The sequence below is a fragment of the Dendrobates tinctorius genome, unplaced genomic scaffold (assembly GCF_039654945.1).
Source record: "Dendrobates tinctorius isolate UK_male_01 unplaced genomic scaffold, ASM3965494v1 ptg000120l, whole genome shotgun sequence".
Lineage (NCBI taxonomy): Eukaryota > Metazoa > Chordata > Amphibia > Anura > Dendrobatidae > Dendrobates > Dendrobates tinctorius.
In genome coordinates, this window is record NW_027361788.1 from 40,392,468 (window position 1) to 40,406,048 (window position 13,581).

The following is a 13,581-nucleotide window of genomic DNA, read 5'->3' on the forward strand; positions in this document are numbered from 1 at the left end:
CCTTCCATTTGACCAAATACTGGAGTCTCCGTCTAACCAAACGAGAATCCAATATTTTCTCTACCTCATATTCCACATTGCCTTTAACCAATACAGGGTCAGGAGGTGCCGCCACAGGAACTACTGGCTCAACAAACCTCTTCAACAGTGATTTGTGAAATACGTTATGGATTTTGAACGTAACTAGAAGAGCCAATCGAAAAGAAACAGGATTAAGAATCTCCAAAATCCTATAAGGTCCAATAAATCTTGGCTTAAATTTTGGAGATGCAACCTTCATAGGAATATTCTTAGATGACAACCAAACCATATCACCCACTTTAAACCGGGGACCAATGGTCCTATGCCGGTTGGAAAAACGCTGGGCCTTTTCCTGAGAGAGTGACAATTTATCCACCACTTGGTCCCATATCTGCTGCATTCTCACAACCACAGAGTCCACACCTGGGCAGGACGAAGATTCCACTTGCCCTGAAGAGAATCGAGGATGAAACCCAAAATTACAGAAAAAGGGTGACATCAAAGTGGCAGAACTAGCTCTATTGTTCAGCGCAAATTCGGCCAAGGGCAAAAATGAGACCCAGTCATCTTGATCAGCAGATATAAAACATCTTAAATAAGACTCCAGGGTCTGGTTTGTTCTCTCAGTCTGCCTATTGGTCTGGGGATGAAACGCGGAGGAGAAGGATAACTGAATTTCCAGATTGGAACAAAAGGCTTTCCAAAATCTTGAAACAAACTGGACCCCTCTATCGGACACAATGTTCTCAGGAATCCCGTGTAACCGAACGACCTGTTGTAAAAACAAGGGTACCAACTCAGCAGAAGATAGCAACTTTGGGAGTGGTACAAGATGGACCATCTTCGAAAATCTATCACAAATTACCCAGATAACAGTCATTCTCTGAGAGACAGGAAGATCAGAAATAAAATCCATTGAGATATGGGTCCATGGCCTCTTGGGCACCGGCAGGGGCATCAGCAACCCACTAGAATGAGAACAGGGTTTAGACCAAGAACAAGTCCCACAGGACTGTACAAAATTCCTGACATCACGAGATAAGGCAGGCCACCAAAACAACCGACTCACCAAATCTCTGGTACCAAAAATACCTGGATGACCAGCCAATGTGGAGCAATGGACTTCAGACATCACACTCTTTATCCACTGGTCAGGAACATACAATCTTCCCATAGGGCAACGCTCAGGTTTATCCTCCTGAAATTCCTCCAGGGTGCGTCTCAAATCGGGCGAAATGGCAGAAAGAACTACCCCCTCGCCTAGGATAGTAGTAGGCTCAGTCACATTAAGAGAATCAGCAAAGAAACTCCTAGAAAGGGCGTCTGCCTTAGCATTCTTAGTGCCCGGAAGAAAAGAGACCACAAAATTAAAACGCGTGAAAAATAAGGCCCATCTAGCCTGTCTAGGATTCAAGCGTTTGGCCGACTCCAGATAAATCAGATTCTTGTGATCGGTGAGGACCATAAATTGATGTCTAGCTCCCTCCAACCAATGTCTCCACTCCTCAAATGCCCATTTCATGGCCAACAATTCCCGATTCCCCATGTCATAGTTGCGTTCAAATGGGGAGAACTTTCGAGAAAAGAAGGCACAGGGATTCATCTTAGAAGTCACAGGGTCTTTTTGGGACAAAACAGCTCCTGCACCAATCTCAGAAGCGTCTACTTCCACTTGAAATGGAAGTGAGACATCAGGTTGCCGTAAAACTGGAGCTGAAGTAAATCTCCGCTTAAGCTCCTGAAATGCTGAGACAGCCTCAGGAGACCAATTCAGCACATCAGCTCCCTTCTTGGTCAGATCAGTCAGTGGTTTGACAATACTAGAAAAATTACCTATAAATTTACGATAGAAATTAGCAAAACCCAAAAACTTCTGAACTTCTGAAGAGCCTTCAAAGAAGTAGGCTGAACCCAATCATAAATGGCCTGTACCTTGGCCGGGTCCATTTCAATAGTCGATGGAGATAAGATAAATCCCAAAAATGAAATCCTCTGTACACCAAACAGACATTTCGATCCCTTAACAAACAGGGAATTCTCCCTCAAAATCCGGAACACAGTCCGGACATGTTCCACATGGGAATCCAAATCACTAGAAAAGTTCAAAATATCATCCAGATAGATGATCAAAAACTTATCCACAAAGTCTCGGAAAATATCATTCATAAAGGACTGGAAGACAGAAGGGGCATTAGAGAGCCCAAAAGGCATCACCGGGTACTCAAAATGTCCCTCCGGAGTATTAAACGCCGTCTTCCATTCATCCCCGTGCTTGATGCGAATAAGATTATACGCCCCCCTGAGGTCAAGCTTAGTAAACCAGCAGGCACTCTTAACTCTGGAGAATAAATCAGACATCAGAGGTAACGGGTACTGATATTTAACCGTCATCTTGTTAAGGGAACGATAATCAATACACGGTCTTAATGAACCATTTTTCTTGGCCACAAAAAAAAAAAACAGCGCCTAAAGGTGACGAGGATGGTCTATTATGACCCTTCTCCAGCGACTCCTTAATATAGGATCGCATAGCATCATGTTCGGGTACAGATAAGTTGAAAAGCCGACCCTTGGGAAATTTACACCCAGGAATCAACTCAATTGCACAGTCATAACTCCTATGAGGAGGCAAAGATGCAGACTTACTCTCACTAAATACATCAGAGAAATCAGCCAGATAATCAGGAATATCATGAGACTGAGGAGAGGTGGAGAAAACAGGAGCGTCCCTAAGAACACACTGACAACCCCAACTCACCACAGACACAGATCTCCAATCCAAAACTGGGTTATGAGTTTGCAACCGGTGGAAACCCGGAACAATAGTATCATGCAAATTATGCAGCACCAAAAATTTACAATTTTCTTGGTGGTCTGGGGCAACTCGCATTATCACTTGGGTCCAAAACTGAGGTTTATTCTCCGCCAAAGGAGTGGCATCAATACCCCTCAAAGGAATAGGCGTCTGCAGAGGTGTCATGGACAAACCACAATGTTTAGCAAAGTCCAAATCCATCAGATTCAGAGCTGCTCCTGAATCCACAAAAGCCTTAGTGGAAAACGTGGACAAGGAGCAGATCAGAGTAATTGCCAAGAGAAACTTAGGTTGCATATTGCCCACAGCAAATGTGTGTGCAAAACGTTTCTCTCGTTTAGGGCAGACAGAAATAGTATGAGAGACGTCTCCACAGAAAAAAACACAGCTTATTACACCTTCTAAACTCCTGATGTTGCGCCCTAGAAAAAACCCCATCTCATTACATAGGTTCAGACATTTGCTCAAAAGGTGGCAGCGCCTCCCGTGTAGTTTTACGTTCACGTAAACGCCGATCAACTTGAATGGCTAATGACATAGAGCCATCCAGACCAGAGGGAACAGGGAAACCCACCATAACATCTTTTACGGTCTCTGATAAACCTTTCCGAAAGAGGGCTGCCAATGCACTATCATTCCATGTAGTAAGGACCGCCCACTTTCGGAATTTTTGACAGTATAGCTCTGCAGGATCCTGACCCTGGTTTAATGCCAACAGGGTTCTCTCAGTTTGATCAACGGCATTAGGTTCATCATACAACAACCCCAAGGCCTGAAAAAATGCATCCACATTAGTCAGAATAGGATTTTCAGGTGTCAGAGAAAACGCCCAATCCTGGGGATCGCCGCGCAGCAAGGAGATGACAATTTTAACCTGCTGCACAGAGCTCCCCGATGAGTTAGGCTTCAAGGTAAGAAATAATTTGCAATTATTTTTAAAATTCATAAATTTAGACCGATCCCCAGAAAACACATCAGGAGTAGGGATCTTGGGCTCAGCAGCACGTGACTGAATGAGGTAGGTGGAAATTCCCTGTATTTCAGCAGCAAGTTGCTCCACATGATCAGACAGTTGCTTAATCTCCATTAGGAGGAAAAAAAATCCTCCTACGGCCCCAGAGAAAAAGAGAAAGAAATAAAAAAATGTAAAAAAAAAATTCTGACACTTTTTTTTTTTTTTCCCTTTGAAACAATTTTTTCCGGCTTTTGAGTACCCTAGAATCTGCGGTATGGCTGGTGATTCTGTTATGAATGGGTAGCCGAGGAGAAAAAAAAAACAGCACAAGCCAAGTCTCAGAAAACCAGAGAGGTTAGTAACTATGCAGACTGCAGATCCCTGATCCTAACCACGCAACTAGCAGCAGTCGTGGAGCGTTCCTACGATGGTCCTAGACGCCTCATCACAACCGGAGAGCTAAATAAGCCTAAAGCAGGAAAAGAGGAAAACTAACTGCCCCAGAGCAGACCCCAAAGGAAAGACAGCCCCCCACATGTATTGACGGTGAAACAAGATGAAAACACAAACATAGGCAGGAAAATAGGCTGAGCAAACGATGGGGCCAAACTAACTAGAAAGGACAGGAAAGGAAAGACACTGTCTGCAATCTGCCAAAAACCCTACCAAAAAATAATGTCCAACACTACTGATAGCAAAATTAACCCTGAAGTCACTAGACTTCTCCCACTATATCAGCACTCTGAAATATTCTGAGACAGAGCAAAAAGAGGCCAATCTAATAAGGGACAAAAAAAAGGCAAATTGGCAAATACAGATAAATAAGAGTGGAAATTCAGCACAGCCCAGCCGGGCTGGCTGACCACACAAAAAACTGAATTGACCAAGAAGAGCAAGTGTGAACATTAGTAAAAAACAAACTTAACTTGAGAAGACTGGAACAGAGCTGAGTCCAAGACCTGAGAAGCAGACTGAATCACCAGGATAGGGCGTCGGCTGTCTTATATCCAGTCTGATACTCCAGAGATCCAATCGTTATCCGCCTCATCAGGTGGCAGATCACTACCAAATAAACCAACCTCACTACCTCCTGTCACCACCAGAGGGAGAACGGAAGGAGAAATCTCAACTGCTGGAGCAGAAAATGAGCTCATAACAGTTACCTAATGCAGAGACACTCTCCAGGTTGTTTATTCGTCATGTGGTGAGGTTGCATGGAATTACTCTTAACATTGTGTCTGATAGGGAAGTGCAATTAGTCTCCAAGTTCTTCTGAGCTTTTTGTAAGAAACTGGGGATTGACTTGTGTTTTTCCTCTGCTTACCACCTTGAAACCAATGGTCAGACAGAGGGGACAAATCAATCTTTGGAGCAAATTTTGAGGTGTTTTGTTGCAGCTCAGCAGGAGGACTGGTAGTCATTTCTACCTCTGGCAGAGTTCACCTTTGACAGTCGGGTCAATCAATCCACTGGAACTTCAACATTTTTCTGTAGTTTAAGTTCTGGGTGGCGGTCACTATATAGAACCTTGGGGATGTTTGGAAGGAATACTAGGGTTGTTCAAGTTTGCCAAAAATGGAAGGCTGATAAGAGGTTCAGCGGTTCCTGATTTTTAAGTAGGTGATAAGATCTGGCTATCATCCAGAAACATTAAGCTTAAAATACCATTGGTCAGAAATTCATCGGTCCCTATGAGGTCCTGGAAATGATCAATCCGGTGGCATTTAGGTTGAAGCTTCCTCCATCTCTCTGCATCCCTAATGCCTTCCACAGATCCCAGTTGAAGGAATCTGTTCCTCCAGTGGTGTAGCAATCGTCTCTGCCTCCTCTGGTTGCAGCTAATGACAGTCTAGAATATGAGGTACTGAGGGTTGTGGATTCCCAGAGGGCCTGAAATTCCCTCCAGTATCTCATACATTGGAAGGGATACGGACCAGATGAGAGAGCCTTTCATACTAGGTTTTCTGGGAAGCCTGAGGGTCCAGTGACCCTCCTAGAAGAGAGGGTACTGACTCGATTTCACATCTGACTGTGGTCTAGGACTCTGAACTCAGCCGTCATATTGGATCTGTGATGGCTGGACTGTCGGTTTTGTGAGTGACATTGACTTGTGATTCAGTGTCAAACTAACCATCATTAACTGAAATAATTGGGATACCAATTGAATGTAGTCCAGAGTTGTGTATTCTGGGAGTTGTGGATGAAGAGAGGTGGGTCCATTATGATAGAATATTTCTTCGGGAAGCTCTATTTACGACTAGGAAAGCAATAGAGTTGAGGTGAACGGAGGGGAAGTCTCCTTCGATTAAACAATGGAAAAAATTAGTGAATGATATAATTCCATATGAGAATATCTAATATATAAAGCTCAATGTGTGTGTGTGTGTGTGTGTGTGTGTGTGTGTGTGTGTGTGTGTATGTATGTATGTATGTCTGGGATTGGCATCTGCACCGTCGTAGCTACAGCCACAAAATTTTGCACAGTCACGCGTCTGGACCCTGAGAGCATCATAGACTATGTTGTGAGGCAAAATTTTAACCCCGCGCGTTTCAATTCACCAAACAATTTTGCCCCTATCTACATAATGGGGAAAAAGTGAAAGGAAAAGTGTTGGAGTCAAATTGACAGCTGCCAGATTTGAACAAGGGGCACTTAAAGAATGAGAGCGATGGCGCCAAAGAGTATATACCATACAGTTGCTAAGGTGGGGCCCTGACATGGGATACTCACCACACACAGGGATATGAACACACACACAAAATGCGCCACACACTACTACGTGCTTCAATACATATACCACCCTCAGCACACATTTCACCACACATACACCAACCTCACCACATAAAAGTCGGAAACACAAAAGTCGCCACTCAAAACTCGCCACGCTGTCCCAGAGCTGTTTAAAAGATGAAAAATGAGCTGTGATTGGTTGCTATCAGCAACAGTTTTCTTTGTAGACAGTTGTGGTAACTGAGGCCTATTATTCTTATCATTTCTATGGTGTTATCGTCCTTCTGTAAAGCTGGAAATAACACAATTTATTACCGTGCCAACACAGGCCACCCTCTGACACAGACTGCAGGGGGAGCCCAGTATCACACAGGATAGGATTAGTGTAACAACCCTGCTGGCATCACTGCATGGCCTCCCATCCCCGCACACCAACTTACTCGCTGCTCCAGGTCATGCGGTGAATTCTGTCTGCTGCCAGCTCCATGCGCTATGCCTCTTGTTTTCATGCCTGCTCTCTTCATGTTTCCTGACTGTGTGTATAGGGGGGGCGGTGCCTGAACTCTCTGCTTCTTATGCAGTCAGGGTGCACCGGTCTAATCTGTCCCCGACCAATCACCTGGTGCCCTTTACTATATAGGGTCGCCACACCCACTAACCCTGGCCTGTGCAATGTCTAATCTCAGTTAGTATCTTGCTGCTGAGGAAGCCAGGCCCTGTCCTGTGTATCTCCTCCTTCACTGGAGGAATACTTCTTGTCTTGCTTTGTACCTTGTCTGCCTGCCAGGAGGCTGAATATCCTGGCTCTTGAGTCTTGGTCCCAGTACCTTGTCTTGTACTGTGTCTCTGTCTGAACTCTGTCTGTCAGTCTCCTTGTCTGTGTCTTTCCCTGTGTGTCTTTCTCTGTTTCCTTCCTGCCTGTACCTTGCACTCTTGCAAGCTCCGCCTACCTAGCACTCTTGCAAGCTCCGCCTACCTAGCACTCTTGCAAGCTCCGCCTACATTGCGCTCTTGCAGGCTCCGCCTACTCCGCATTCCTGCTTTTGTCATATTCCACTCTCCTATCCGTATCCATACCTGCGCCTCCTATTTGAACAGGACCCTACCTGTTCCTCCATATTCCATTCCTTCCAACCAGTACCCGCTCCTGCTGTGTGAACAGGACCCTACCTGTTCCTTCGCACACCACAGCTACCTGCTCTGTGTCTCGAGCTGTGCCCGCCTGTCCTGTGTCTCCAAGCCGTGCCTGCTTGCCCTGTGTCTCCAAGCCGTGCCTGCTTGCCCTGTGTCTCCAAGCCGTGCCTGCTTGCCCTGTGTCTCAGCCGTGCCTGTGGTGTCTACCTGCCTGCCTGTCACTTCTATCTATCCAAGTGACTTGTCCCCGAGTGGGATCAGCAGCCACAGCCAGACACCACCCTGGAGTGGCACCCGACAGCTATCTGCCGCACAAGCCTGACCTCACCATCAGAGGCTCCAGTGAAGACAAAGGTAGCTGTCGTTGTCACGCCCCTTCCAGGGTAGTCTGGTTTGTGGCACAGTGGGGCCACAACCCCCCTGCTTGCGCAATTCAGCCAAGGCGCCAGCGTGACAATTAGATGCACGGCTCAGCAGTCAGTATCACACAGGAGAGGATTAGACACATGGCTCAGCAGTCAGTATCACACAGGATAGGATTAGATACACGGCTCAGAAGTCAGTATCACACAGGATAGGAATAGATACACGGCTCAGCAGTCAGTATTACACAGGAAAGGATTAGATACATAGCTCAGCAGTCAGTACCACACTGGAGAGGATTAGATACACGGTTTTTATGTGCAATATAATCATTATAATTTGTTATAACTAACCACAACGCCGTGCTCTTCAGCTAGTACGATATAGAAATAGAGGATGTCCCCAGGAGTTCCATAAGAGTTGGGAAAGGTGGTGTGACTCACCCTTAACACTTTTAGCTACTAATGCCATGGTCTCACCAATCTCGCGATACAACCCCTGATGTATATCCCTTCCTGAACATGAAAGTGATATGTGGGGTTTGGGAGGTGTGCTTACTATAAACTGAATGTGGGGATTTCGACTCGCTCAGGTGCAGCGGAAGACAATTATGAGGCAGGTTTTCCCAAAGTCCATGAGGTTTATTTGCTTCATAAACCATAACTCAGCATATCACCAACACAGCCTCTAGCTTAGGCCAAAAGATCATAAACGTCCGTGGCTTCAGACTCGGACCGAGAGTCTCAGCACATGCTGCGAGGTGTAGTCCTCCCCATATACAACTAATACACCGGCCAGGGCAATGTTCCGAGCAGCGCTCTCTCTGCAGCCGCAGACACAAGAAAAGGCTTCTCCTTCCTTAGCACACAGGCCACTCTCTGTAGTGTCCCACCTGGACACAGGGAAGTCTGTCCACACTGACAGACTCCCTCGCTCACACTCCCACATGTGCTAAACACCTCAATTACATAGCCCTGTAACCACACCCACAGGTGCTCACATGGCTATGACATCACTAAAGGTTCTATTGCCCATAGACACACACAGGCTTCCCTGACACAGTGTAACAGAAATATCAGCAGTACCTCTGCTGATCAATACTCGAGCCTGCATCCCAAGGCCACCCACCTTGAGACACATAATGGTCATTTAGGACCCTGCTCCTGTTACCACACTGAATGTGCCTGTACGCCCGTCCTAGGACACCCACACAGCGCCCCCTAGCGGACACAGTGGTCACTACACCACATGACCTAGTATGAGCTCAAAATCTGATAATGAAGCTGTTGGTTTTTAAGGTGCAATGATTTGTAGTGTACATTATGTTAATGTGATGTTCTATTTGTTTTGTTTTTGTTTTATTATTGAAAGTGTGATATTATATTTATGTCACTGTGGACAGTGACTGTATGGATTATTCTGACTTTACATTGCATATGTTTATAATCTCCTGTGGAATTTTTCAATAAATAGTTTAAAAAAAAGAAACATCATTAACTGAGGTAAATCGTCTACTGACTTACGATCCAGCCCCCTCCATCAGTGTGCATATCGCACAGCACCTTCAGGGGGGTCTTTCCATCAGGGAATATTGTATACCAGTCACTTAATACTTCTCCCCGCTCTTGCAGCTCCTTACAGTTTCTGGCACCTAGAATAATATAAAAAAATAAAGTGTTGGGGAGCTTCACATATAACAAAACTGGAGTGTAAAGCATGGAGGAGGAAAATGTCATGTGTCTGAGCATCTGATGAGGCAGCATAAGAATTTTAGACTATCATAGCCCCCCTGCATACAATGCAGGTAAGCTAGACCCCTGATCACAGCGTGTCCTATTGCAGCCAGTGCAATCTATCATTCTAAGAGTTTCTACTCACGATATTCTTCTTTTATTCCTGAGACACCACGTTCTCCCTTTACTCCTTTTACTCCCGAGGCTCCGGTCTTCCCAGCTTCACCTGTCCAAGGTAATTAAAGATGTATCACTTCTGATATCAGTTGCCACATGCCACAAGTAAAGTGGCCCCAGCAGCCCCATGGCCGTGTCATGGATCCATGTTGTACCTGCTATGGGCCCGTCATCTTTGCCCCTGTGTGTGCACTACAGGGCTGACGATTACTGAAACAAGTACTCGGTGTGCCCCAATTTGTAAAATGTGTAGTGTGTTCTATATCTGTCAGGGCATGTGGGGGTGGTAGTTTCTCAGTAGCTGAAGAGACACAGGTTGGAGATGACCTCTCTTAAAGATGACCCTGATAATGTTACACGTCACCTTTTTCTCCCTGGGGTCCGGCTTTTCCTGGTTTTCCATCGGTTCCTGAAAAAACATAAGAAGTTTTCATGAAAACTAAGTCAGCTTGTCTGCTTATGATTACTCTGAGAAAACAAAAAGCAAAAAACACAAATATCCTGAACTAAAAGTAAAAAATATACTGCAAATAATGCATAAAGGTAATAATAATAATAATAATATTTAGTAAACATAATTTTGATCAAAATAATGTACAAGCCATCCCGCCACGTCACGGCAACCCTTGTGGGACAGTCCCTACTCTAGTATTTAAAACCTTTTCACTTGCCAAGTGGCGTGAATGTGAATAAGGGTCGAGCGGCTGAACCACTTGTAACAGCTTAGGCCAGACTGGATGGCTTTCCCAGCTCAGAAAGAGGGCGGTCACACCTATATATGCACTGAATGTACAATGAAATGAATAAAAAACAAATCTGAACTGAGAAAAGTAAGTTAGTGTGTATGCACAATGTAAGTGCATATTAACACATGACCATTAACCAGAGAAAACAAAAAGCAAAAAACACAAATATCCTGAACTAAAAGTAAAAAATATACTGCAAATAATGCATAAAGGTAATAACAATAATAATAATAATAATAATTATTCACATTCACGCCACTTGGCAAGTGATAAGGTTTTAAATACTAGAGTAGGGACTGTCCCACAAGGGTTGCCGTGATGTGGCGGGATGGCTTGTACATTATTTTGATCAAAATTATGTTTACTAAATACCCTTATTATTATTATTATTATTACCTTTATGCATTATTTGCAGTATATTTTTTACTTTTTAGCTCAGGATATTTGTGTTTTTTGTTTTTTTTCTCTGGTTAATGGTCATGTGTTAATATGCACTTACATTGTGCATACACATTAACTTACTTTTCTCACTTCAGATTTGTTTTTTATTCATTTCATTGTGCATTCAGTGCATATATGGGTGTGACCGCCCTCTTTCTGAGCTGGGAAAGCCATCCAGTCTGGCCTAAGCTGTTACAAGTGGTTCAGCCGCTCGACCCTTATTCACATTCACGCCACTTGGCAAGTGATAAGGTTTTAAATACTAGAGTAGGGACAGTCCCACAAGGGTTGCCGTGACGTGGCGGGATGGCTTGTACATTATTTTGATCAAAATTATGTTTACTAAATACCATTATTATTATTATTATTATTATTATTATTATTATTATTATTACCTTTATGCATTATTTGCAGTATATTTTTTACTTTTAGTTCAGGATATTTGTGTTTTTTGCTTTTTGTTTTCTCTGGTTAATGGTCATGTGTTAATATGCACTTACATTGTGCATACACATTAACTTACTTTTCTCAGTTCAGATTTGTTTTTTATGATTACTCTGCAGAGTTATACAGCCCTCATAAACAAGCTCCGAGGATGGAGACAGGAAGTTACCACCATTGTCGGCATTTTTGAGGTAATGGAGAACTGTCTTTGGTCACCTGGTCACTCAGTTACAGGTGTGGCAATTCCTCTTTCGACTTACCTACTATGGAATCTTAGTAGATTGGAAACCCAGACATGGTTGGCCTACCCCCTATGGGAGGGAACGGCATTGGGAAACTGCACCGTTAGCACATCAGGGGTTTTGGAAATGGCCCTGGGGTGATAAATGGGGACAAACAAACACCATGCCCTCCTGTCCATGGTGACAATCTCAGCACCATAATGGGGTACGCATTTTGATCGTATCCCATAAGGTAAAGGTGACTCTTACGTTGCGGTAGGATCATCCACATGACAACCCACATGCATGTCCTAGGAATCAGCAAATCAAACTTTATTCATATTTAAATCAATGCATCAGAAGTAAAAAAATAAATTGTGCAAATAGATCTCTAAAGAAAAATATGAGAATAGCAATCACCGGTTATTCCAGCCTCTCCAGGGTCTCCTTTCTGTCCTGGTGGTCCTGAAAGCCCGGGACAACCTCTGATGATGGACAACTTGTCAGAGCCGCCAATTCCTACAATGTTCACCTCTAGGGATACAAGTGAGAAAATAGATTACAAAATCCAATATGGCTACTGGGAGGGTCAGGTGATAAACAATATGGCTGCCATTACTGTATGTCCGAGCCAGGCTATTGCGCCGGCGTGTTGTGGAGGCCCCAGATCCCGCCCCGCAGTGTGTTATGATGTATTCCCACTGCGGGGCTGGGGCCTCCGCAACACGCAGGCGCAATAGCCTGATGTCGGTACTCGGGCAGCACGCACTGCGCATGCCCAAGAACACTTGTCACAGCGCAGGCGCCAGGATTCAAATCAAGAGGAGGCAGCGACGCACGGGGCATCTTGATGGTGGGCGGCACCGAGGCACCGGACAAGCATGATGGATGGAAGGTAGGCGGCTGATATAGGGGGACGCAACATACCTGTGGGACACATTAAAGGTATGAGGAGCTAATTATAAAAGTCGATATTACAGCATTACTGGGGGTCAGAAAAAGAAGAGCCACCTTCCCAGTATGCAGCCTTGGGGAAGATGACTTGACGGACAGACGTGACTGGTAGAAGGAGGGGACGGTTTGTGCACAAGAGACGGAGATTGACAGGATAGAAGGGTGACAGCTAGGAAAGGTAGATAGGAGAGTGCAGTACCGAGAAATGACCACAAGATGGCAGGGGGAGTAGCTTAGGACTCAACATCAGCTTATGGCTTGAGAAACACTTAGTCATGGGGGGGCGGGGAGATGGGAATTCCCCTCCTGGGTTCCTAGTGAGAGAGGGGATAAAAAGAACAGGATAGGGTTCCAGACAGGTTAGTCCCGGGAGGAGTTCGGTAGAAGATGTTGAAGAGAGAAGAGCTCGACCAGGGGACGGACAGCAAAGAGACAGTCAGGGGGGGTGGCCCTGACCCGACGGACTGCAGGACAGACGAGGCCCTGGGGGTACCGATTGGACAACGACCTCGGGCAGGTGAAGTGCTGGTGGTAGATTGGTCTAGGACAGCCCCAGCGAAAGATCCGCAAGGGACGTTACTTCGACTGGAACAGAGGTGCAGGTACCCGGGCCTGGAGACAGAGAATTGTACAGAAGCTGCAGTGCGTGGTTGTGGACGTCAGGAAGACTATGAATAAATCCGAAACTGTTACTATTGAAATCTGTCTCCGTCTCGTCCTTCCATTGCCTGGTGTCTGTGTCATCCGGACAGGGTAAGCAGTGGTCCATCCCCCAATCCGGCCCCCTACCACATGTTTTCTCCCCCACCCCATGAGGCGTGGGACAGAAATGTAATGTAAACAAGA

General features: G+C 45.1%; 1 protein-coding gene across 2 annotated transcripts in view; it reads right to left on the reverse strand.

Moving 5' to 3' along the window:
* The window catches only part of LOC141046650 (ficolin-1-B-like), a 49,931-nt gene that overhangs the window by 30,588 nt on the left and 5,762 nt on the right, over positions 1-13,581 (reverse strand). For both annotated transcript variants that reach the window (XM_073541202.1, XM_073541201.1), the window contains exons 2-5: positions 12,202-12,315; positions 10,294-10,338; positions 9,898-9,978; positions 9,543-9,670 (exon numbers count right to left, since the gene is read on the reverse strand). In XM_073541202.1, coding sequence (XP_073397303.1) covers positions 9,543-9,670; positions 9,898-9,978; positions 10,294-10,338; positions 12,202-12,315 — 368 coding nt within the window. The remainder of the gene's footprint in view (positions 1-9,542; positions 9,671-9,897; positions 9,979-10,293; positions 10,339-12,201; positions 12,316-13,581) is intronic.